At 42.9% G+C, this 25,302-nt stretch overlaps 1 protein-coding gene across 1 annotated transcript; it reads right to left on the minus strand.

Moving 5' to 3' along the window:
- Positions 1-892: 892 nt before the first annotated feature.
- Positions 893-24,252, minus strand: PRSS50 (serine protease 50). Its single transcript, XM_007499746.3, has 6 exons — positions 24,055-24,252; positions 23,858-23,896; positions 20,899-21,061; positions 14,200-14,495; positions 8,036-8,196; positions 893-1,646 (listed from the first exon to the last, which is right to left on the minus strand). The coding sequence occupies exons 1-6, from the start codon at positions 24,125-24,127 to the stop codon at positions 1,401-1,403; spliced, it is 978 nt and encodes a 325-aa protein (XP_007499808.2). The 5' UTR covers positions 24,128-24,252; the 3' UTR covers positions 893-1,400.
- Between the last annotated feature and the right edge of the window lie 1,050 nt (positions 24,253-25,302).

A 25,302-nucleotide genomic window follows, 5' to 3' on the forward strand; every position in this document is an offset into this window, starting at 1 on the left:
GTTCCTTTCCTACAATCTTTGGTGCCACTTCTGCTTGGCTCTGAGCTCATTTGAGAGTTCCCTAGGCAGATACATCTGCTCTCTTTAGATGCCTATCCTTCCTCTTTTTCATCAGGTTCATTGGCAACTATTTCATTAGCCTCTGTTCTGGAGAGCGTCTCTAACCCGTTCTTGAAGTGAGATTATCCACTTAAACTGGAATCCCAAGGGACAAAGCATGAACTCTGCTAGTGAACAATAAGATAATGGCCAGGGATGCTTTGGAAGAGATGACTGATGTCTGGGTGCTTGAGTCAGGCTAGTAGAGTGAGAGAAAACTACACATGGGACTTCAACCATATCCTTCAACTGTACCTAGTCACTCTTTCCTAGCCTCCCAAAGATCTTTCATGTTGTAGTAAAGATTACTGGTATACCTCAACTAGGTGTGCACAGGATGGCAACAGGGAGAGGAGGGTCAAGGTTTGCTTGAGGAGGCAACAAGGGAAGATGGGAATTCAGGAGTGTCTTTTAATGAAGGAAATTTCCCTCTTCATGTTCTAGGATGGAGGTAGAAAAAAACCAGACTCAAGATTTCATGACGCCTTAAATCAGGAAGTCTAAACTCTAATCTCAGCAATACTACTAATTCACTCAAGGACATTTGGCCAAGATATTTTTTCTGAGACTTAATTGTTTTTAATCTGTTCAATGAAGCATAAGACTAGGTAATCTTCACGATTCATTCCAATTCTGTTATTTTTGTTTTATATTATATTTGATGTCATATTCTAAATGTTATTCTAGCTTTGACATTTCAGGTTTCTCTAATCCCACATAAATAAGACAATGCGGTATAACTGTTACATTATAATCAGTCCTAGAAGAGAGAGGTCCATTGGGCTCAAGAAAAGGTTAGAATGTGAGTGAATAAGAGAGAATCAACCAATCCATCAATGAACGTGAATTTATTGAGTCCCTGCCATATGTAAAACAATACTGTGCTAATCTATCTAGCATGAGTGAGGACTTATGTACCAAGCCCTCGCCCCCAGGTCACCTTTGGCTCCTTCTGCTTGCGTTGAATGACTGCCAACTTTCTATCAATTTCTAGAAGCACTCTTTCTGATTCTTCCCTTTTCCAGGGTTGCCTAAGGGCATCCTGCTTCTTTCTTCCCATTTCAACAAGGTCTATGGGACCCAATTATCCTAAACAATGAATCTTGGTAATCTGTCCCTTCTTAAGGAGCTATTCCTCTCTCTCTAGTCCCACCTCCTGCCCAAGTGGCCACAGATATCCTCAGATAGCTCCTGGATCTGCCCACTCGGCCATGGAATTAAAGTGAAGGAAAGCTTCCAGGGATAGTCGGGGTCTGACGGTGGGGGGGGGGGGGAGGGAATTAAAGGAAAGTGAGAAGCGTTCACAGGACCATCATGAGACAAAGCAGCAAGAGCAGGGATAGGAGTGTGATCCAGGAGCAGGTGAGAAGGATGGAGACTGTGTGGTTCAGCTCGGCTACCACCCTATCTACCCAGTTGGAGTACGTGCTGATCCGAGCATAGACACCTGGGGTTTCTGGCTGAGCACATCCCAGGGACCAGCTCACCAGACCTGCCTGGAACCAGGTGTTGTCAACTTCACAGGCGAGTGGGCTCCCATCATCTCCCTGTGGAGAGAGAGGTGAAGGGGAGATATTAGTGAGGCCTGGGAGGATGAAGCCCCAAGGCCTGCTGGTGCTTGTACAGGGAAGCTCCTAGGACAATGGGCAGCATAGGAGCCTGAGGGGGACACAGTAACTGCGGGGAATGGCCGTGTTGCTTAGGACGACAACTGTATGACATACATTACGGGTTGCCCCTTGCACTCTGGAAGCAATCTAGTGGGTTTGGGAAAAGCCAGAAAATCTGGCTAGGGAAAGCACTCGTCAGAACACTCCAGGACCCGAGCGCAGCGGTGTCTGGGGCTTGACATCCTGCTGAACACTGTGCAAGGGGCTGTCAAGGTATCCTAGTGGAAGCACGCGGCACTGTTGGAAGAGAGCAAGACCCAGTCTGGACACCAGTCTGCGGCTCTCGACTTTGCCATGTGATTCTATAGGTACTATCAACCTGTGGTGGGGGATGACGTCTTCACCCCTTCTTCCACTGACAAGTACGGGCTTCAGAAAGCAAAAGGCAGATTTGGAAAGTGAAGAGCTGGGTGATAAAACAGAAAGAAATTTAACTATCTGAACTAAGTGTTGACATGTGGGAAATACAGTCTCTTGGTTAGGGATACAATATTACAAATGAGGACTAGAAAGAAAACTTTTGCCTGGAGTCTAGTAAATCTGCTTGAAGGTTTTCTACTAGAAATGGAGAGTGTAGGAGATTCATAGAGACATAAGTGTGTGTGTATACACATATAGGGATGTATATGCATGCACATGTGTGTACACATACATGTGCCATTTAAACATTCAGTTGTCCAACTCTTTGTGACTCTAAAGCATGCCAGGCCCCTCTCCTCTCCACTATCTCCCAAAATCCAAGCTCGTGTTTTCATTGCTTCCAGGATATCTTATCCTGTGCCCCCCCTTCTCCTTTTGCCTTCATTCTTTCCCAACATCAGGGTCTTCCCCAATGAGTCTTGTCTTGTCATTATGTGCCCAAAGTATTTAAATGTCAGCTTCATTATTTCTCTTTCCAGTGAAGAGTCTGAATTAGTTTCTTTAAGTATTGGCTGTTTTGATCTCCTTTGCTGTCCAAGGGTCTCAATGACCACAATTTGAAAGCATCAACTCGGCGGCGGCACCCAGCTTTTTGTACAGTCCAAGTCTCACAGCCATGCATTACTAGTAGAAAAACCAGAGCTTTGATTGTATGGATCTTTGTTAGCAAGGTGATCTCTGCTTGTTAGTGTGCTGTCCAGATTTGCCATAGATATGCTTTTCTTCCAAGGAGCAAGTGTCTTTTCATTTTATGGCTGCAATCTCTACAGTGATCTTTGAACTCAGGAATGTAAAATCTGACACTGCTTCCATTTCTTCTCCCTCTATTAGCCTGGAAGTGATAGAACCAGTTACCAAAAGTCCTTTTTAGTTTTTTCACATGAAGCTTCAAGCCAGCTTTTCACTCTCCTGTGTCACTCTCATCAAGGCTTAAGTTTTCTTCACTTTAGTCATTAGAATGGTATCATCTGCATATCTGAGGTTGTTAATATTCTCCCAGCAACCTTAATTCTGGCTTTTGATTCATGAAGCCTGATATCTCTGCATGATGTACTCTGCATAGATGTTAAATAAATAAGATGAATAATAACAGCTTTGTCATACTCCTTTTCCAGTCTTAAACCCATCAGTTGTTCCACGTTTGTTTCTAACTGCTGCTTCTTGTCCCACATACAAAGTTCCTCAAGAGACAGGAAAGGTGATTTGGTACTTCCATCTCTTTGAGGACATCCCACATTTTGCTGTGATCCACACAAAGACTTTGGTCAGGCATGGATGTTTTTCTGGAACTCCCTTGCTCTTTCCATAATCCAACAAATGTTGGCATTGTGGTCTTTAGTTCCTCTGCCTCTTTAAAAACCAGCCTGTACTTCTCGTAATTCTTGGTTCACATATTGCTGAAGCCCAGCTTGAAGAATCTTACACTTAAAATTCCTGATGATGAAATTAGCACAATTTTTTTTTAATGATCTGAATGTTGTTTGGCATTGCCATTTTTCCGTGGCTACTGTTGAGTTTTCCAAATTTTCTGGAATATTGAATGTAGCACTTTAAGAGCATCATCTTTTAGGATCTTAACATTATTGTTTAAAATACGTCTTCCCAAGACTCACTTGACTTCATTCTTTGTAATATATGGCTCTAGATCAGTAACCACATCACTATGATCACAACTGATGTTCTTGATTAGTTATGTATATTCTTGCCACCTTTTCTTCATCTCTTCTCCTTCTGTTAAGTTCATACCATTTGTCTTTTATCATACCCATTTTTGCATGAAATATTCTCTTGATGCTTCTAGTTTTCTTGAAGAGATCTCTTGTTTTTTCCATTCTATTATTTCGTCTATTTCTTTGCGTTGCTCATGCAAGAAAACCTTATCTCTCCTTGCTATTCTCTGAATTCTGCATTCAGCTGGGTATGTCTTTTCCTTTCTTCTTTCTCTTTCCTTCTTACCTCAGCCATTTGTAAACCTTCATCAGACAACAATTCTTCTTTCTTGTTCTTTTTCTTTGAGATTTATTTGTTTCACTCTCCTATACATTATCCCAAATCTCTGACCATAGTTCCTTAAGGATCCCATCTACCAGATCCAATCTCTTAAATCTCTTCATTACCTCCACTTCATATTCTAAGGAATGTTATTTAAGTCATATGCATGTGGTCTGATGATTTCTCCTACTTTCTTCCACGTAAGTCTGAATTGTGCAACGAGAAGCTCATAATCTAAGGCACAATCGGCTCCAAGTTTTGTTTTATCTGACTGTATAGAGCTTCTCCACCTTTGGCTGTGAAGTACATAATCAGTCTGACTTTGACACTGACAATCTGGTGATGTCCATAGAATTGGGGTTGCTGAAAAAGTGCTTGACAAAATACTGTAAGCCTTCATAGAAATGATTAACTTTGACCTTTTCAGCATCAGTTGGAGCACAGACATGTAATAGCATGATGCTGCATGGTTTGTCTTGGATATGAATATTATTTAAATAATAAAGATATTATTCTGTCATTTTTGAAATGACAATACTGCTTTCCTCATACTTTTCCTGAGTACGAGGGCTACTCCATTTCTTCCCAGGGATTTTTATTCACAGTAGTCTAGATAAAAATTCATCCATTCCCATCCATTTGAGTTCACTGACATGGAAGATGTTGATGTTTAATCTTTTCATTTCCTGTTCGAGTATATCCAGCTTACCTTGGTTCAAAGATCTTACATTCCAGGTTCCCGTGCAATCCTGACCTTTGCAGCATTGGACTTACCTTTTGTTATCAGACACACCTGCAGCTGAGCTTCCTTTCAGCTCCGACCTACCCACTTCATTCTTTCTAGAGCTACTTAGTTGTCCTCTGCTCTTCCCTTGTAGGGTATTGGACACTTTCTGACCTGAGGGGCTCATCGTTTGGTGTCATCTTTTATCATTTACTCATTTCTAGCATTAATACCATCCATGGGGTTTTCTTGGCAAAGATGCATTTCCTTCTCCAATGAATTACCTTTTGTCAGAACTCTCCTCTATGACCTGTCTGCCTCGGGTAACCCTACACACCATGGTTCATGGTTCATTTGAACTACGTGAGATCCTCCACCAGGACAAGGCAGTGATCCATAGACATTTACATATATATATATATGTCTGCATGTCTGTATGTCTGTATGTGTGTGTATGTATGTGCCAAGCTAGAAATCACAGGTTCAATATGGGAAGAATGGCATGAAGAAGATTAATAATTCTTAGAAGATAATATCTGAGAGACAAAAAAAGTATGACCTCAAATGACTATATACTAAGATAAAGAATATGGTAAAGAAAATGAGGAGACTAAAGCCCTTTGTATAAAGGTGTAAATTTGATCTCATAGGAACCATTGAGACTTGATAAATGGTACTCTCTTTTTTTTTTAAACCCTTACCTTCCATCTTGGAGTCAATACTGTGTATTGGCTCCAAGGCAGAAGAGTGGTAAGGGATAGGCAGTGGGGGTGAAGTGACTTGCCCAGGGTCACACAGCTGGGAAGTGGCTGAGATCAGATTTGAACCCAGGACCTCCCTCCCATCTCTAGGTCTGGCTCTCCATCCACTGAGCTACCCAGCTGCCTCTGAAATGGTACTCTTGACTGGACAATGACAATGGAAAGTTCACTTTGTGCAAAATTAATAAATTAGGTCCTATGTGTCTAAAAATATTTGTAGCTACTCTTTTTGTAGTAGCAAAGAATTGGAGATGAAGGGGTTGCTCATCAATTGGGGAATGACTGAACAAACTATAATATATGCATATAATAGAATACCGTCATGTTGTAAAAAATGATGTAGGGGATGGTTTCCAAGAAAGTCAGGCAGACTTGTACAAACTGATGTAGAGTTAAATGAAGTATGAAACATGAAAATAATTTTTGCTGCAATAATAACATTATAAAGCAAATAATTTTTTTAAACTTAAGAGCTCTAATCAATTCAATAACCAACCATGACTCCAATGGACTAATGATACAGAATGCCACCCTCCCGTTAGAATATGAACTCCCTAAGTATAGGAGCTGCCTTTTGTCTTTTTTTATATCCCTATTGCCTAGCATAGTGGCTGGCACACAGAAGGTATTAAATAAATAATTACAAATTAAAGAGATACACATTTTTGGACAAAGCCCACATTGGAATTTGTTTTGCTTGACCATGTATGTTTCTGACAAAGGTTTTTCCCTTTCCTTTCCCCCCCAGGGGTAGAGAGGCGGGGGGGGGGGGGGAATAGTTGACATCTCTGATGTTGTACAGGTTCTATCCCCCCATGCCAGAACTGCTCTTCCTCCTTACCTCCGCAGACACTCATTTTTTTCTTTTTGAGGCTCAGGTGAAATGCAGTCTTCTACAGAAGCATTTTCCTAATTCCTCTGGTTGCTGGAGCCCCCTCCAATTAACTTATATTTATTTTGTTATGTACCTGTAGGAGTGCAGTATCCCTCCTTTCCCACAGCCCCAGAAGTATTTAAACTCCTTGAGGGCAGACAGCAGGCACTTAACAAAACCCTTGTTGAACTGAATTGAAATGGATTCCGTTGAACTGGGTGGCTAGACCACCAATTCCAAAGAGAAAGGCCTGTGCCTACACCAAAGCTGCGCTTAGACTGCTTTCAGAGAGCCGGAGCGTCCAGGAAGGAGCAGGGAAGGGCCCTGTTCTCCGTAGTCCTGTCCCAGAGACCACACTTGGAGAGCTGGACTCCCCTCTGGGAGTGTCCCTGCGGGCAGCAACAATGCTGGGCAGGGCAGGGCAGGGCAGGGGAGGCCAGCCTGCAGGTGCCTCATCTGAGGAAGGGACCACTTTGGGAATGGGCTGGATGTGGTGGTTCTCTGCAAGGGAGTCTCTTGGCCGAAGAGCCAGACTGCAAGGACTGCCTGTGCTGTACCTGGGAGCACAGGGTCTTGGGATCGTATTGACGTTTAATAAATATCGGGGGGATGAATGAACTAAGCGATGAGCAAAGTTGCAAGAGATGCGGGTTTTAGTACAGTCGGAGGCAAAACTTCCCAACAATGAAAACTGCCCAAACGGAAAAGGAGCTCGCTGCTTGGATGCGCTGAGTTTGCATCGTCTGCTGGGAAAAAGCCTGGACGGCTCATCTTCAGGGATTCCGTCAGGGATTCCGGTCCAGAACAGTGACGGACACGGAGCATAAGGACAGCACCTACCTCTAGGGCTCTGAAGAAGAGCAAATGGGAGAATCCTGGCCAGGCCTTCACAGAGCTCGGCCCATAATAAGCACCATCTAAAGGGCAGCTATTCTACTATCTGCGAAAGCTGTCACAATATCAACAACATGACAGTAACCACTATTGTCATCACCAGCAGCATTTATAGAAGCATAAGGCTGATTATTCATAATAACAGTACCCTTTGTAGACTATTCCAAGGTTTACAAAGTAGTCCGAGAACGTAATCTCATTCTATCCTCACAATAACCCTGGAAGGGAGGTGCTAGTAGTATCTCCATTTTACAGAGAGGGAAACTGAGGCAGATAACCGTTAAGGTGATTTGCCCACACATGGCTAGTAAGTATCTGAGACAGGATTTGAACTCAAGGCTTCCAGACTGAATCCAGAGCTATGCACAATGGTGCCGCCTAGTTGTCTCACACAGGCTCTGTGAGAGGACAGAATTCTGTTGCACAATTTGTCTCTGGGCACCTTATTGTGTGATATTTCTGAATCCTGTGCTAAGCTCCTCTGGACTCCTGCCAAGGAGAGCTGAAAGACGGGGCTGAGACTCAGGGGTGGGTCCCGAGGGGGGAGTCTCTAAACGTTTATGGAGCAGCCCGTCAGTGCCTTCCGCGGGGCAGAACTCACAATACAGAAGTCTCTTCCTCGGGAGTAATCGCTGCACAGCATGCCGATGGAGATGATGCGGACGATGGTGGGCACTTGGGAGGCTTCGTGGTAGAAGGTGTCACAGTCGTCGTTGCTCATGATGGAGATCTCGGCTTCCTGAAGTTTTGGAGACATTGGCTCTGTCGGGTTTGGGGTGGAAGAGACCTCAGTGGTTAGAGCTTTCCGTATTCCGTGACCCCCCTGCGGCCCCCCCTCGGCCAGCACACCCCGAAGCCCCTGGGAAAGGCCCGAGGCCCGGCTCTGCTAGCCCTTCCAGGGTCTGGAGCGGCTCCTTTAGTCCCTGCAGTGGATCTTGGAGGTCCAGCAGAGGGGAAGCCCCGAAGAACCTACCTCTCTCCTGCCAAACTAAATTAAAACAACAGCCACATTCCCCGTGTGCAGAATTCCTTTTCTTTCCCTCCTCCTCCCGGACCCGGTGAGCACTTCCACTGGGTTGTACAAATGGTATCTCTCGTAGCTATTTCCCGCCCTTCCTTTCTGCAATGGGGCCGCCTTTGAAAACCCGAACCCCCGTCCTATACCCGTACAAACAAACGGGACGTCTTTGGACAAACTAAACGTTTTCTGCCACCACCAAATTGTTCTTTCCGACTCCCCCGAGTTCCTCGTCAGCCCGGCTTCCGCGGAACGGTGAGAAGGATGGGGAGGCCCACCCTGAGGTGTGAGGAGAGCTGCAGCGGCTGTCCTCAGGCGCCAGGCGAAGGAGGGCAGAGCCCCAGGACTTGGGCCTGAGAGAGAATCCGCTCTGGAGCATCCCTGCCCACTGGCCCACCACGTTCCGCTTGGGGCCCTCCAATGAGGACAGCGAGCTCCCAGTCAGCTGTGGAGGGTCCCCTCCCTCGAGCCCCAGCCTTCCCCTGGACCATTGTATCCCCATGGCAGGTCTTCCGGGACTTAGAGCTCTCCTGCCCTCCTTGGCCCCCACCAGGCTCCTTCCAGGCAGGACACGACTGCCAAACTAACCACAGCAGGGCTGCGTGGCGTAATTCATGACTTGTTTAATTGCCGGAGTATGAGGAATGGGAATTGTTCCACTTACCTGCTGGCAAGCCGCACCTACTCCTCAATGGGACTAAGGGAAATAAGGTCCTTGGCTAGTCAAGGGATTATGTAGCAATAAGAATAATTCCTTACAAACTTGCCAGGGCTTTTCCATCGGCCCAGAATGGGCTGGAAATTGTAGGATGGACCAACAAATCAAAACAGGAAAATAAGAACATGTTCAGGAGAACATAGGAGCCTCCCTTAGCCAGTAGAGGAGGCTCCAAATAGGCCGACCAGGCCTCGCAAGAGGCTGCTACCCATAGGGCCATCCGGGCTGGAGCTGGGGAGACGTGGCAGGATCTAGGCAGCTGGGCATTAGACTTGGAATCAGAGGCCCTGCGTTTGAATTTTAGCTCTGTAATCGGATGCACGTGCCTGTGGACAAGCCACCTTTCCATTTCTGGTACTCCGCCTCTTCCTCAGGAAAGTCACAGGACTGGCTTTGATAAGTGACCTCCAGGGGTCTTATATAACAGGCATTTAACAGATATTTGGGGAATGGATGGATGAACTGAGCAATTAGCAAAGTTGCATGAGATGTAGATTTTAGGGCCATTGAAGGAAAACTTCCTCACAATGAACACTGTCTAATCCACCTCTTTACTCCCAAGTCATTCAAAGATATCATCAAGGCCTTTGACTAAGTGTACTTTTGTCCTATACTAGCAATAATCCCCTACCTGGCCATAGTCCTCCTTTTGAAGCTATCCCTCCACCCCTGAGCAGGCACACATACACACACAAACACATACGCTCACCCTCAGGGTTCACTTTTTTTTTACCCTTACTTTCTGTTTTAGAATCGATACTAAGTATTGATTCCTAGACAGAAGAAAGGTAAGGGCTGGGCAATGGGGGTTAAGTGACTTGCCCAGGGTCACGCAGCTAGGAAGTTTGAGGCCAGATAGGAGGTCAGAATCTCTTGTCTCCAGGCCTGGCTGGTGATCCACTGAGCCCCCTCGCTAACCTCAATAGGCTGACTTTCAGAGAAGTGAATATGTTTGTCTCCCCTCAATTCCCAAAGGACGTGGCTCTGTCGATGTTTGTTCTGCTCCCCGAGTTCTGAGAGCATCAGATCCCAAATCAGTTATGGAAGATGAAAAACGTAAAAAAGTGAAATGCTCTGTCCGGCCACAGTCCTCCCTAGGATTCTGAAAAACAGGAAACCCGAATTGTGCACAACACAGAAAGGAGGCTCCATTTCTCCATGGACTCTCTGAAGCGTTAGACTGTGTGCTGCATTTCTATTTATAGTATGATTTCATGGGAATAGATTATAGGTAGAACTCATCGGCGCTTTTTGGTTCAGTTCCAATGAACATGTTGGATACGAACGAGAAACTTAAACACTAAACTAAGCGATTTCAGCTGCCCAAAAGGAAAAAGAGCCGGCTACCGCGGAGTCTGCATTGCCTGTATGTGACGCTCAAGGCCTTCAAGAGAAGAGACGGAATAACTCAGCTATTCTATAAAGGAATTCCTGTCCAGGTGCCCCTTCCATGGGACTTCAACCACAACGCAGAACCACAGGATGATAATAGCACCTACCACCCAGGGTGGCGATGAACACCAAACCAGGTAACATTGGAAAAGCACTCAGCACAGAGCCTAGCACGCAGGAGACATCACTAAGATACCTTATACAGACTTTTTTTGCAGATGAAGCAACTCAGGCCCAGGGAAAGCTCCCATACAGGACGGAGAGGTAAATCCTCGCACCTCGGACCTGGTTTCCTTCTACTACACCTCGCTTCCTGCTTCTGCTTCTTTTGGATCTTCCTTGCCCCTCACCTGCAGCCCTAAGACATTGGAACACTGGCTGTAATTCGAAGATGGCCAAAAACAAACAAACATCCCCCAAACTCCTCTGTTAAAAAAAAAAAAAGGTTTTATGAAAACCGTCTGGTACTGACAAGACGTGGAAAAGATCAGTGGAACAGAACAGACACAGTTGCGAAAGACTGTAAAAGTTTGCAGTAACCTTGTGTTCGACAAAAGTAAAGATCAAGTCTGTGGAGTAAGAATTCATTATTTGGTAAAAATTGTTGGGAAAGCTGGAAAGGAGGCTGGCCGAAACTAGACATACCAATATCTTACACCTTTTACCAAGATAAGATCAAAATGGATGCATGACCTAGGCAAAAAGGGAGGAATAATAAATCAGATCAGGCAACACATTATGTATCAGGCTTATGGATAGGAGAAGAATTTATGAACAAGCAGGAGATAGCATCATGAAAGAGGCAGCTGGGTGGTTCAGTGGCTCTAGGCCCAGGCCTGGAGGGGGAACGTCCTAGGTTCAAATCTGGTTTCAGACACTTCCCAGATGTGTGACCCTGGGCAAGTCACTTAATCCCCAATGCTTAACCCTTACTGCTCTTCTGCTTTGGAACCAATATACAGTACTGACCCTAAGATGGAAGGTGAGGATTGTTTTTTGTTGCTGTTGTTGTTGTTGTTTTAAAGAAAGTACTGTGAGATGTAAAATGGATCATTTTGAATACACTAAATTGAAAAGGTCTTGTACTAATAAAACTAACATAGCTAAGATTAGAAGGAAGGAAAGTAGTAAGTTGGAGGAATATTTTAGAGAAAGTTTCTTGGATAGAAGTCTCGTATCTAAAATAGATAGAGAACTCTGCCAAATATATAAGGAATATGTGTCATTCTCCAATTGGTAAATGGTCAAAATATATGAACATATCATTTTTGGATGAAGAAACCAAAGCTATATGTAAATATATGAAAAAATGTTCTAAATCATTATTGATTATGCAAATCAAAATAACTGAGGTATCATCTGACACGTAGCAGATTGGCTAAAATGATAAAAGGGCAAAATGAAAAATGTTGGAGGTATGGAAAAATGGGCACACAAATACACTCTTGGTGGAATTGTGAACTGATCCAACCATTTTGGAGAACAATATGGAATTATACTCAAAGGGTTATAAAACTCTGTATATCTTTTGATCCAGCAATACCACTATTGGGATTATTTCCTAAGGTAACCCAGGAAAGTGGAAAAGAAACTAAATGTGCTATAATATTTATAGCAGCTCTCTTTGTGGTGGCAAAGAACTGAACACTGAAACTGGGGAACGGCTAAACAAATAGCATATGATTGTGATGGAATACTATTACGCCGTAAGAAATGACAAAGGGCTAATTTTGGGAAGACCTACATGAAATACGAAAAGTGAAATGATTAGAACCAAAAGAAGATTATGTGCAGCAACAGAAATACTGTTTGACCAACAACGTGGAAATGGGTTCTGATGAAGGACACAAGTAATACCCAATGAAATTGTGCGTCAGCTACGGGAAGGATGGGAGGAGGGGAGGCAGGGAAATAATGTGATTCTTGTAACCAAGGAATGATGTTCTAAATTGACTAAATGATTTTAAAAAATAAAATAAATAAAATAAAAAACAAGACATATTGTTTGAAGAATGACTTGAGTATGTCCATCTCCAGAGAAAGAACTGATAAATAGAAATAAGTAAAGCATACTTTTATCTATAAGTTTCATACATACATATATCTTTTTGCCAAATGATGCCTTCTCTGGTGGGGGAGGGGAGGGGAGAGGAGGGAGTTACCTGGGTATTTAAATGTAACAAATAAATAAACAGAAAGTCTGTCTCTGAAATTCCATCTTCAGAGCATGATTCCTTTTGTCAATCATGTCTTACCCAGACTCCTTTAAGTACAAATGCTCCCGAGGGAAAAAGATCCATTCGGCCCTTATACCTCAGTGAAATCTTTCCTTGGGAGGAGGGAAGAGGGATTACTAAGTGGGGGAGGGCACACTGGGGAACAAAGAAAAGGACTCCTATCAAATCGTGACACATCTAGAAGAAAGGTCTCAGGACTCGGCAGTGACTCAGGGACAGAAAAGAGATGGGACAGCACACATACATGACACAGATGATGTCAGCAGATTGAGATGCTGCAAACTGAAACAGAGAAGGAGTTATACTAGGACCAAGGAAGTGGAGATTTGGTGGGCTTTGGACAGCTTCTTGGAAATTCTCTTGGGAGCTCTAGAATCATATCTTGGGTAAGTTTGCAGGGTGATCCTTTTGCCTAATCTGGGGTGGCAGAGTCACTGCCCATTCAAGACATGTATTTGCCTGTGGAGAGGCTTCTCCGGTACTTTGGAATTATTTTAAAGTTATCTGGTTGGAATTGCTTCTCTCCTTGATTCTACCTGCATAGATCTTATATTTAAAGACTATAATATGATCCAATCATTCTGAACTTATTTTGTTAAGTAATAAAATAATCAATTTGGCTTTGGGGACTGATGGTAATGGGAGAATGGGTAATGGGAAAGCAAGGCAGTTAACTGGGTCCAATGCATGCTGTTCTATCATTTTAAAAAAATTTAACTATTTTTTTTATTAAAACCCTTATCTTCCATCTTAGAATCAATACTGTGTATTGGGATGGGGGTAAGTGACTTGCCCAGGGTCACACAGCTAGGAAGTGCCTAAGGCTAGATTTGAACCTACAACCTCCCCACTCTAGGTCTGGCTCTCAATCCACTGAGCCACCCAGATGGCCCCTGTTCTGTCATTTTTAAAGTCTGTAAATAACAGTAACTTTTACTGGTGCAATTTTGCAGGGGATTTCTTCAGTGTGTAGGAGTCACATAATTGGATTTGTTTTAGGAAAAATTTTGGTATGAGAATGTCAAGTTTGGGGCTTTGAATAAAAAAAAGACTTTGGTGCTGTTTGCACTGTCTGGAATCAGTATATAAGAACCAAGGAATTTTTTTTATCTATGTTTTGCTCCAGAAAAGTAAATAAATACTCTTCCTGATCAAATTGTAGACTCATCAGGAAATAGTTAGGAAGTAGGTTAGATTAATTAATAATAAGCATGCAAAATTAGATTAGTCAGGAAGTAAGTAGATGGAGATGTATGTGGCAAGCAGGACTCAGAAGCTGGAATGGGTATAGCGAATGCTGTGAGATGCAAGAGGTAGGGCAGAAAAGCTCCAGGCCGATGAAGAATACCTGTTGTGGGGAACAAGGCCAGATCTTTCTTTCCATGGGGCTCTTTCCTCACCTTCCTTCCCTGCAGTGGGTACTTTGGTCACGCCCCAACCTGTTAGCCAGCAAAAGGACCCAGGTTTCACTTGGAACTTGGAGGAGGCAATGCAGATAGGGGCAATGTGCTTGGTGTAATTCAACCTCTTGACCAGCTTGAGGAGGGCTATGTCGTTCTCACGGCCAATCCATGACCAGTATCTCTTCTCCTGGAAGTTGGGATGAATCACCACCTTCTTAACTGAGACCCGGAGAGAATTTTTACTGCTTTCATTGAGTTTCGTGCTCCCCATGTAGACATCATAAGAAAAGTCACTGTTTGAGAGAAAAGGCATCAATATGGTTATCTTCAGGTCCGAGTAGAAGGAGCATTGGACAAGATGTCAGAAAACATGAGTTCAGGTTCTGGCTAGGCAATTTACTAGTTGGGTGACCTTGAGTAAACTACTGACCCTCTTAGATCACAGTTTAATTATGTGTAAAATGAGAGGGTCAGACTAGATGATTCACCCTGGAAGGTCTGCATCTTGCACAAAGGCAACAACAATGTGGTGTTTTAGAATGTTGTACAAGGATATAATCTAAGAATCACAGAATCTTGGAGAGGTCCCGTACATGCATCAGGATTTTCCTCTGCAGCCGCCCTGGTACCTGACTATTCAAACTATTTTTGAATACCATTAGTAACAGGGAGATCCCTCTGAAGCCAGAGAATGTCAGTATTGTAGAGTGCTGATATAAAATTCGTCCTTCTAAGTCAAAATCTATTTCCTTTTATTTTCCAACCATCACACTTATTTATGGCTGATGGCATCAAGCAGAACCAAGATTCAGAATTTTCAGAAAATGCTCATCTTCAAAGAGTCAGTGAATAATGCCAACTGAAAGGGAGGTTTCTCATGAGATCCCATGGGGATCTGCCTATGGTTCTGTGCTGATCAATGTGTGCCAATGACTTGGGTGAAAGCATAGATATCAGACTTATCAGACTTGCAGATAATATAGAACCAGAGAATTTCAGAGCTAGAAGGGCCCTTAGAGGCCTGAAGAGAAGCTCTCTCCACAACTCAACCAAACTAACAATCACCCAACTTCTGTTTAAATAACTCAAGAGGTCATGAGAAACCACTTTTGGGTTGCTCTAACCATTAGAAAGTTTCTCCTCATATCAAGTCCAAATGGGCTTCTTTACAACTTCTATTCATTGTCACTAATTCATTGTCACAAAGTAAAATAAATCTCATCTCTTCTTCATTACAATCCTTCAAATATTTGGGGATGGCTATGATGTGTCTTCTCTCTCTGTCCCCTACAAACCTTCTTGAAGATAATTTCCCATCTTCTTTAACCAATTCTCATATGACATAATCTAAGGATTTTGATCACTTTGGTCCTTTTCTAGAATCCAGGCTTGTCAATGTTCTCCCTAAATGTGGTCCTCATAACAAAACATCATAATAGAGATGTGGTCTGACCAGGGTAGAAAGGCAGCAGGGCTATCCCCTCTCTAGTATTGTACACTATGTTTTTCAGAGCATGTGTAAAATACCCAGCCTCAAAACTGGTTGGAAGGGGGCAGTTGGCTGGCTCAGTGGATGAAGAGCCAGGCTTAGATATGGGAGGTCCTAGGTTCAAATCTTACCTCAGACACTTCTTAGCTGTGTGACCCTGGACAAGTCACTTAAACCCCCATTGCCTAACCCTACTGCTCTTCTGCCTTAGAACCCATATACAGTATTGATTCCAAGATGAAAGGTAAGGGTTGGGCAACACTGGTTGGGCAAGTTCCTACATTGAAGGACAGAGACAGGATCACAGATCTTGGCAAGCCACAATGATGGGCTGAATTTAATGAGATCAAATATGATGATCAGTGGAAAGTCTAGAACTTACTTGGTTTCAAAAGAATCAATTTCATAAGTGAAGAATTCAGAAGGTCTGGCTAGTCAAGCTTTTGAGAAAGAGATCTGAGAGTTTAGGGACTATATCACTATATATATATATATATATATATATATATATATATATATATATATATATATATATATATATATATATATCACTGATCACTGTGGTACGGTGACCAGGAAAATTAATGTGATCCTTATTAGGCTACATTTAGAAGGGTTCTTAACTCCTTTTTATGTCATGGACCCCCCCTTGATGGACTGGCTGAGTCTTCTTGGAGTCATGTTTTTAAATACATAAAATAAGATATACAGGATTACAAAGGAAACCAATGATGTTGAAATAGTCATATACATATATGTATGGTTTTAAATATGTATGTGTATTTACATTTAAGAACCCCTGATAAGAGGCTATACTGTCCATACAGTGGGAAAGGTTAGTGCTACCATACTAGTCTTACTTCATCAGACTGGATTAAGAAAGAATCCTGGACCTGGAATCAGGAAGACCTAAATTCAAACCTTACCTCAGAACCTTTTTAGTTGCATGACATTAGTTAGGTCATATAACTTCTCCCAGCAAAACAGGGATAATAATAGCACGTATCTCCCGGAGTTGTTTTGAAAATCAAATGAGATAGCACATGTAAAGTGTTTTTCAAACTTCAAGTTCTACATAAATGCTTACTATTATTACCAGATCACAGGGGTGGAACCAAGATGGCAGCATAGTAGCTGGGAAATCTTGAAACTGCTCTGAATATCCTTCCAAACCAATCTTTAAAAAACCTCTCAAAAGGACAGAAATCAAAGCAGGATGAGCAAGGGGGCTCTCCCACTAAACACAATGTGAAAGGTAGGCAGAGAATGAATTTCCACCAGAGAAGGGGGAAAAATTGCACAAGGAAAAGTGCAGGCTGACCACCCCTCCACCCCCACCTACTGTAAGATGCAGAGCCAGGACCTGGGCAACATCAAGATTCTAGGACACAAGCTACACTAACAAAAAAGCACCACAGACCTATCCCTGGAGGTTCCAGGCCCTGGCAGTGAGATTCCAAGCTCAATAGCACTAGACTCACTCAGGTCTCCATAGCAGAGGCAATGACAGTAACAGTGGCAGTGAAGATAGCCTCAGGGCAAAACACTGTAAAGCAAGCTACATCAACCAAAAAACAAACAAACAAAAAAATCAACAACAACAAACAAACAAACAAACAAACACTGCAGACTTACCCCAGGAAATCACAGGCCCTGGAGGTAAGGTTCAGAGCTCCATGGCACTGGGCTCACTTGGGCCTCTGACAGGGAAGTTAAGACAGCCCCAAGGCTAAACCCTTCAAACCAGAAGGCCCAGTCAGGATTACACAGGATCTGGCAGATTCCATACCGAAGGACCACAAGGCTTAGAATACACTCCAGAAGGCAAGAAAACTGGGCCTACAACTAAGAATCACCTACCCATCAAAACTGACTATATATTTTCAGGGGAAAGTATGGATATTCAACAAAATAAAAGATTTCCAAGCATTCCTGAAGAAAATACCAGACTTACACAGAAAATCTGATGTCCAAATACAAAATTCAAGAGAACCGTAAAATGGTAAATAAGAAAAAGAAAAAATTTAAGGACTTCAGTAAGGTCAAATTGATTATAGTCCTACATGGAAAAATGATTTCTATAACTCTTAAAAATTATTATAATTATCACAGTAGATAGAAGAAATATACATAGGCAGAGGGTGTGGTATTAAGCTGTTTAGAATGATATGTAAAATTTTAGGGGGGAAAAGGGGATTGTACTAAGAAAAATACAAAGGAAGAGGTAAAATGGGGTAAATTATATCACATAAAATGGTGTGTGGTAGTGGGGAGAATACTATTACAAGAAGAGGAGGATGAGGGTGGTGACAGGCAATATTTAAACCTTATTCTCCTTGGAATTGGTTCAGAGATGGAAGAACAGTCAGATTTATTGGGATTTAGAATACTATCTTACCCTATAGTGAAGTAGAAGGGGGTGTGAGGAGGAGAATAATATGAGGAGCGGAAAGTTAGGTGGGGCAGTGCTTAAAAGATCCTAAAAATAAGTAGAATGGGAATAAGAAGGGAGGTGGTGGAAGGGGAGTAAAATAAGGGAGGGGAGAAAGGGGACCAATTAAGAGCAAAATACTGGTGTGGAGGGAAAGAGTGAAAGGAGAAAGGGCAGGATTAAAAGAGGAAATCAAAATGAAAGGGAATACACAGTAATCATAACTGTAAATATGAATAGAATGAACTCACCCATAAAACAGAAGCAGATAGCAAAGTGGATTAAAAACCAAAATCCTACCATATGTTGTTTACAAGAAACACACTTGAGGCAGGTAGACACACATAGGGTAAAGGTAAGAGGCTAGAGCATAATTTATTGGGCATCAACTGAGAAAAAGAAGACAGGAGTAGCAATCACAATCTCTGACAAAGCTAAAGCAAAAACAGATTTGATGAAAAGAGATAGGGAAGGTAATTCCATCCTGATAAAAGGCAGTATAGACATTGAAGAAATATCAGTACTCAACATACATGCACCAAATGGTATAGCATCCAGATTTTTAAAGAAGAAACTATTGGAGCTTATGGAGGATATAGATAGTAAAACTATACTAGTGAGGGACCTCAACCTTTCCCTATCAGATCTAGAAAAATGAAACCAAAAAAATAAGTAAGAAATAAGTAAGGGAAGTGAATGAAATTTTAGAAAAATTAGAGTTAATAGATACCTGGAGAAAAGTGAATAGGGATAAAAAGAAATATACCTTCTTTTCAGTAGCACATAGTACATATACAAAGATTGGTCATGTACTAGGGCATAAAAACATTGCAAACAAATGCAGAAAAGTAGGAATAATTAATGCAACTTTTTCAGATCATAATGGGATAAAAATTATAATTAGTAAAGGTTCATAAAGAGGCAAATTAAAAATTAATCAGAAATTAAATAATCTAATTCTCCAAAACTGGTGTGTTAAAGAACAAATCATAGAAACAATTACTGATTTCATTGAATAGAATGACAATGAGGAGACAAAATATCAAAATTTATGGGATACAGCCAAAGCAATACTCAAGGGAAAATTTATATCCCTGAGGGCCTATATCAACAAAAAAGAGAAAGAGGAGATCAATGAATTGGGCAAGCAACTAAAAAAAACTAGAAAAAGAACAAATTAAAAATCCTCAGGTAAAGATCAAATTGGAAATCCTAAAAATCAAAGGAGAAATCAATAATATTGAAAGTAAAAGAACTACTAAACTAATAAATGAGACTAGAAGCTGGTACTTTGAAAAAAAACAAATAAAGTAGATAAAGTATTAGTTAATCTATTACCATATCACATAGGTTTAGAGCTAGAAGGGATCTTAGAAGTTATCTAGTGTCTCCCCCCCCCCCTTTTTTTTTAAGAAATCAAGGTCCAGGTCATTTAAGTTCAGGTTATCTGATTCCAAATCTAACATTTTTTCCTGTTGTGATTCTTTTGAAGTACTAGGTTCACTTCTGGGTATCATATTATAAGAAGGAAATGGATAAGCCAGAGAACATCCAGAAGAGGTTTAACTAGAATGATGTAGGGACTAAAGACCATGCCATATGAAGATCTGTTCAATAAAATAACAATGTTTACCTTGAAGAAGAGAAGACACAGGGAGAACTGTAGCCTTCAAATAAATTCCAAGATTTAGTTTAAATAGTTTCAAGGATTTGCCTTGATCTGCTTGGCTGTGAATGGGAAGAGCATTAAAGGAGGGGACCCAAGTAAGTGCAAAGAGCTGCTAAGGGCTTGTGTATCTTATGCCTTTGCACTGTTCTATCTCCAAAGTTTAGGATGCTCTCCCTCCTTATCTCTGTTTCCTAGATTCCCTGTCTCCTTTAGGACTCAGCTCAAATTCTGCCTTTTATGTGGCCTTTCTGGTTTCTAACTCTACTTTCTCAGCTGCTAGTGCCTTCTACTCTCCAATTACCTCTCACTTTTTATTACTAGATCTTGTATGGACCTCATTACTTACATGTGGATATCAGCTCTTTGGGGGTAGGGGTTGAGTTGTGTGTTCTGTTTTACTTATTCATTCATTCATCCATTATATATTGACCCATCCATACACTCACCCACCTCTCCATCCATCCATCCATTGATTTATTACCTCTCTTTGTTTCCCTGGTGTATACTTAGCTGTATCTAGGTCATAGGAAACACCTAATAAATGTTGATTGATTGGTTAGCTGATTTGAGTTTAAGCAACAGTCTTAAGAATATTCTAAAAATTAGAGTCGTCAGAAATGGTCTGACTTGGGTTTGGACTTTTTTCCTCATTTGAGCAGGTACTAGGTTGGAGATGGTGAAGGGGCTTTAAAATCTCTTCTGCTGAAATTCTATTAGTTTACATTGTCTGAAAGAAAAGTTTGAACCTTTCAAATGATTCTCTTACATAGACTAAACATACATCCTACAACTGTCTTGATGATGGGTCATGCCACCTTCTCTGCTTTCTGTAATCTATATCTCCCTACTCCAGACAAAATTGTGACACAGTATTCACTCTTACCACTCTGGACTTTTTACCGTTTTCCAGATCATCCTTCTTGCACTTAACCTCCCCCACTACTAACCCAACTATACTGCTAAAGAGGGAAATAGGACTGGACTTGGCATCACAGAACAGTTTTCAAGTATTTACCCTGCAGAACTGTAAAATGGGTGGGGCAAGTTTATCCAGACCTACTGATTGACTGATTGGCTTGGAAGGATCTTGGAAATGCTTTAACTCACTTCTTCACACAATGAGCAGCTGTCATCACCCACTGAGGGGCAATTATGGTTCCACTGCACAGGTGATTGTTGGATTCTTGAATGCTCACTTGCCATGGCCACTTCTGGCTTACTGAATCCTCTCCACCTATGACTCTGTCGTAGAGATATGAATGACCACAGCCTGTAGAGGGAGGAGAAGAGAAAGAGAGAGAGAGGCAGAGACAGAAACAGAGACAGAGACAGAGACAGAGACAGAGAGACAGAGAGACAGAAAGAGACAGAGACACAGAGACAGAGAGACACAGAGAGACAGAGAGAGACAGAGACAGAGAGACAGAGACAGAGACAGATAGATAGACAGACAGAGACAGAGACAGAAGAGAGAGATGTGGTGGGGAGAGACAGAGAGACAGAAAAGAGAGAACTGTGAGGGGATCCAGAATCCTGGGTCATCAGCCTTCCATTGAACCACAACTTTTAAGTCCTACTTCAAGAAACAGTCATTAACAGAATTCTGGTTTTGAGATCAAATGAGTTAGGTTTGAATCCTGTACTGATACTTACTGTGTGACTAACTCATAGAACTTCTCTAAACCCCAATTTCCCCATCTGCAAAATGATAATACAGTCACCAATCCATTCCAAGACCTTTTTTGTAAGTTGAAAATTGTACCAAATAGTGAACCCCATTATCTAATAAGCATTTCTTATATGAACATACCTAGATTCCTCAAGACTTTTCTGAGGCTTATTAGAGCTATCAGCATAGTTACTCTTGTACTTTGGGGCCATTACTAATAACTAAATAGCATTCTGACTTGGACAAGTGAAAACTCTGGACAAAGATTGATATGGGAGCTAAAGTTTGACTCAAAAAAATGTAATGACTTACCCTAACGCTTCTCAGAAAGAGAATGAACGTGACTGGGGGGAGCTCTGCTGTGAGAATTTATGCTGCTTAGGAAAATGATCCAGATTTAGCATATAGTTAATAATATTTATGTATTTTTCAGCCTTTTGAATTTTTATTTCCAAGGGAATACCTGAATTTGTGTCTGCTAAGTTCACATAAAACCAGGTCCTACAGTAATGACACTAGCACTACTTACTTCATAGCCACTCTAAGTCCATGTGTGTTGGAAGACATTATTACACTCTCTTCATTATTACAGTTGGTCTCCTTAGCTCTTTGTGGTGACTCCTGAGGGGTCACCACTCCATGGTGCATCTCAGGAAATTTCCTTTTGATTATCTCTACTAACAGCCATGTATACATGTGAGGGAAACCCAGATATGATGTGTTGGACTGGAGGCTATTCTGTTTCCATTTCCATTCCATGAACCTATCTGCTTCCATTCAATTGAATTTTATTCAATAGTCAGCAAGATGATACAGGATGGAGAATAGAGCACTGGATTTGGAATCAGGGAGACTCTAAGTTCAAATCCTGCCTCAGATACTCCCTTGCTGTGTGACTCTGAGAAAGCTATGTAACCTTTCTCACACTCAGTTTCTTCAATTATAAGAGGGTTAGTACTGCTAGCTACCTACTTCTCAGGGGTTGTTGTGGGGTGGGGATTGGATGAGATAACATGTAGAATGCTTCACAAACTGTAAAGCACTATAAAAATGTTGTTTTTCACTTGTGTCTGACCTTTGTCCATGGGGTTTTCTTGGCAAAAATACTGGGATAGTTTACCATTTCCTCCTCTAGGGGCAAATAGAGGTTAAATGACTTCTCAAGGCTAGACAGCTAGGACATCTCTGAGGCTGGATTTAAACGCATGTCTCCCTGACTCCAAGCCCAGCACTCTATCCTCTTCACCATTTAGCTGTGTAATTAATTCAAGAAATACTTATTACATTTAAATAGAGGTACTGTGGAAAGAGAGCTGGGTTTGGAATGAAATTAGTTTAAATCCCTGCTCTACCATTTAAGTACCTACATGACCTTGGGCAATGATGGAACCTCTTTGTTCCTCAGTTTCCTCATTTGTAAAATAAGACAAATGGGCTAGCGACCCACTAAGGTCCTTTCTGACTCTACTAATCTATGACCCTATGACTAGGCAGTCATATGGGTGGGGTATTCTGGGAACGTCCCTGGAGTCCAGTAAAGAAGTCACTCTATGAAGACTGATGGCAGTCTGGAGTCACCTGCTCAGCTCGGTTAGCATCTCTGTCCCATCTATTTGATCTGGGTGAAAGGCCTCCCCATCTATTGTGTGATCATGGGCAAAGGGCTTTTTAAGCTTTCTGGTTGTGTCTCGGGGTTCTAATGGAGGCACCTTGGACCCAAAGGCAAGACCTAGCTGCTCCCTGTGGGTGTCTTCTCAGATTGGAGATACACTGGATGAACCCACCTTGTGCCATGATAAACTGAGGTAGATCAGAAGTAGGCAGAGCAGAGAAGAAAAGGGCACTGACTGACCTCACTGGTATTATGCAGGATGCTGCTTCCCTGTGGCTGGACACTGTCTCCAGGAAGCCCACCATAGGCTCTTACCACTCATTTGCACATTCTTCTACATGAGTTCAAGGCTTGAAGAAGATGAACATTTAAGCCTGGGTTTAAGGCCTCCCTGGACGAAGGGATCTTAAAATGAGCAGTCATTGCCATTAAGAAGTCTTTTCTTACGTGGAATACACGTAATGTGGCTGGGAGAGCAGAGATGTGGCAGAGTAAAATAGAACCTACAAGGTCAGGGCTAGGAGGGATCTTAGAACACGGCATGTTATCAGTGGAAGCTTAGAACATGGGATGTCGGAGGTGGGCGGAGCCTTAGGACAGGTGGTGTCAGAGTCGGGAGATCCCCTTATAAGGAGAGCTGGGATGTTCTTTGGGGGGGGGGGCAATCCTCCCCTCCCCCATACAAGCAAGAGCAGTAGGTTTGGACTGCAGCCGTCCCCAGCAGGCCATAGGAGGACGGGTGGGGGCCAAGTCCTGGGTACCCCCATCCCCCAGATGTCACCCACCTTCGTCTTGGATGGGATCATCAGAGGTAGAGTAGTAGCCTGTGGGGAGGGGAGAGCAGAGGCACGGGGCGGGGGGCAGAGGGCTCGTTAGTGGGGTAGGGGGTGGGGGGTAAGCTTCCTCCCTTCCCCCCTCCTCCTCCCTTTTGCCCCTCCATCTCCTCCACCCCTCCATACCCCTTTCCGACCCAGGTCCTCACCCACGAACAGCTGCATCAGCAGGAAGAGCCTAGCGGCCAGGAGGCCCCCGGGCCCGCAGATGGGGTCCAACATGCCCCTAGTTCTGCCTAGCCCAGGAGGGGCCTGACCTGGTCCAAACAGCCAGGAGCTGAGCAGCTGCCACACCCACTCCGCTTCTCGGGAGAGCGCTGCACAGCTGCAGGACTCCCTGCAGCGCCCCCTAGTACTGGGTAACGGCAGCGCCCTCCCTGCAGCGTCCCCCCTGCAGCGCCCCCTATTGCCGGGCACCAGCAACGCCCTCCTTGCAGCATCCCCGGTTGAGAGCATCGTCAGTGTCCTCTATGCAGAGCCCTTAACAACCGCCCCCGCCCCGTAGTGCTGGTCATGCTGGTCACCTCAGAGTCCCCTCCCTACAGACCTCAGATTGTCTTCTCTCTAGTGGTCTCTGGGGGTGCCGGAGGCTCAAGCTCCCCTCTTTACGCCTCCTCCTTGTGCTGAGAGCCCTTCACAAAAAAATATGACCCAGAAATGTCCGCCTTTTCGCCACATTGATGCACTCGTTCTAGCCGCCTTCTCTGTACCCTTTGTCCCACCCTAAACACCCTCCCTGTGCATGGTCCAATCTGTCTGAGACAGAGTTCTTCCTTAGCATCTGGACCCTCAAGGTCTGGATCTGGATTCTCTAGAAAGGGACCAAGTAGAATCTGGGAACTGCTATCTACGCTTGGGGAATTCTCAACATTTTCTCCTTCCCAGGCTTTCACAAGTTTAGATTTGGGGGGAGGAGGGGTAATCTCCTAATCTCTGTGTCTCTGGCTCCTGCAAACTTTTTCTTGGATTCTGAGGAGCTCTAGGCTCTGATGAAGTCTTTCCTCTCTAGGCTTCTTTAAACCACCAAGCAGTAGCTCCCTTCCTCATTGCTGGCTCTTTATTATCTCAGAATCCTCAGTTCTTCTCCAGGACTGTCTTCATCTCTTACTGGAGTTAGCACAGTTCATTTCCCTCCTCCAAAATCTGCTATATGTGGCACCTGGACGACCTTCTCTGTGCCTCATTTTCATCATCTGTAAAATGGGCGTAATAGCACCTATCTAACAGAGTTGTGAGGCTTGTAGTGACTCGGGAATTTGGACATTGGGGAAAGGAAGAAATACAATAAACACATAAAGCACCCCTTATTCCCACTGCACTTACAATTCCCATTTCATTGCTAAGGAACCTAACCCAGAAAAGTATAATGATCCACCCAACTCAATACAGCAAGATGG

This window comes from Monodelphis domestica, chromosome 7, assembly GCF_027887165.1.
Source record: "Monodelphis domestica isolate mMonDom1 chromosome 7, mMonDom1.pri, whole genome shotgun sequence".
Lineage (NCBI taxonomy): Eukaryota > Metazoa > Chordata > Mammalia > Didelphimorphia > Didelphidae > Monodelphis > Monodelphis domestica.

Excerpts from the sequence above, each read along its gene's own strand:
- PRSS50 (XM_007499746.3), bottom strand. The coding sequence starts at position 24,127 with ATGTTGGACCCCATCTGCGGGCCCGGGGGCCTCCTGGCCGCTAGGCTC. Across the intron at positions 23,897-24,054 it reads GCTGATGCAGCTGTTCGTGG|GCTACTACTCTACCTCTGAT; the intron begins GTGAGGACCTGG and ends CCCTCCCCACAG. Across the intron at positions 21,062-23,857 it reads TGATCCCATCCAAGACGAAG|GCTGTGGTCATTCATATCTC; the intron begins GTGGGTGACATC and ends CTCCCTCTACAG.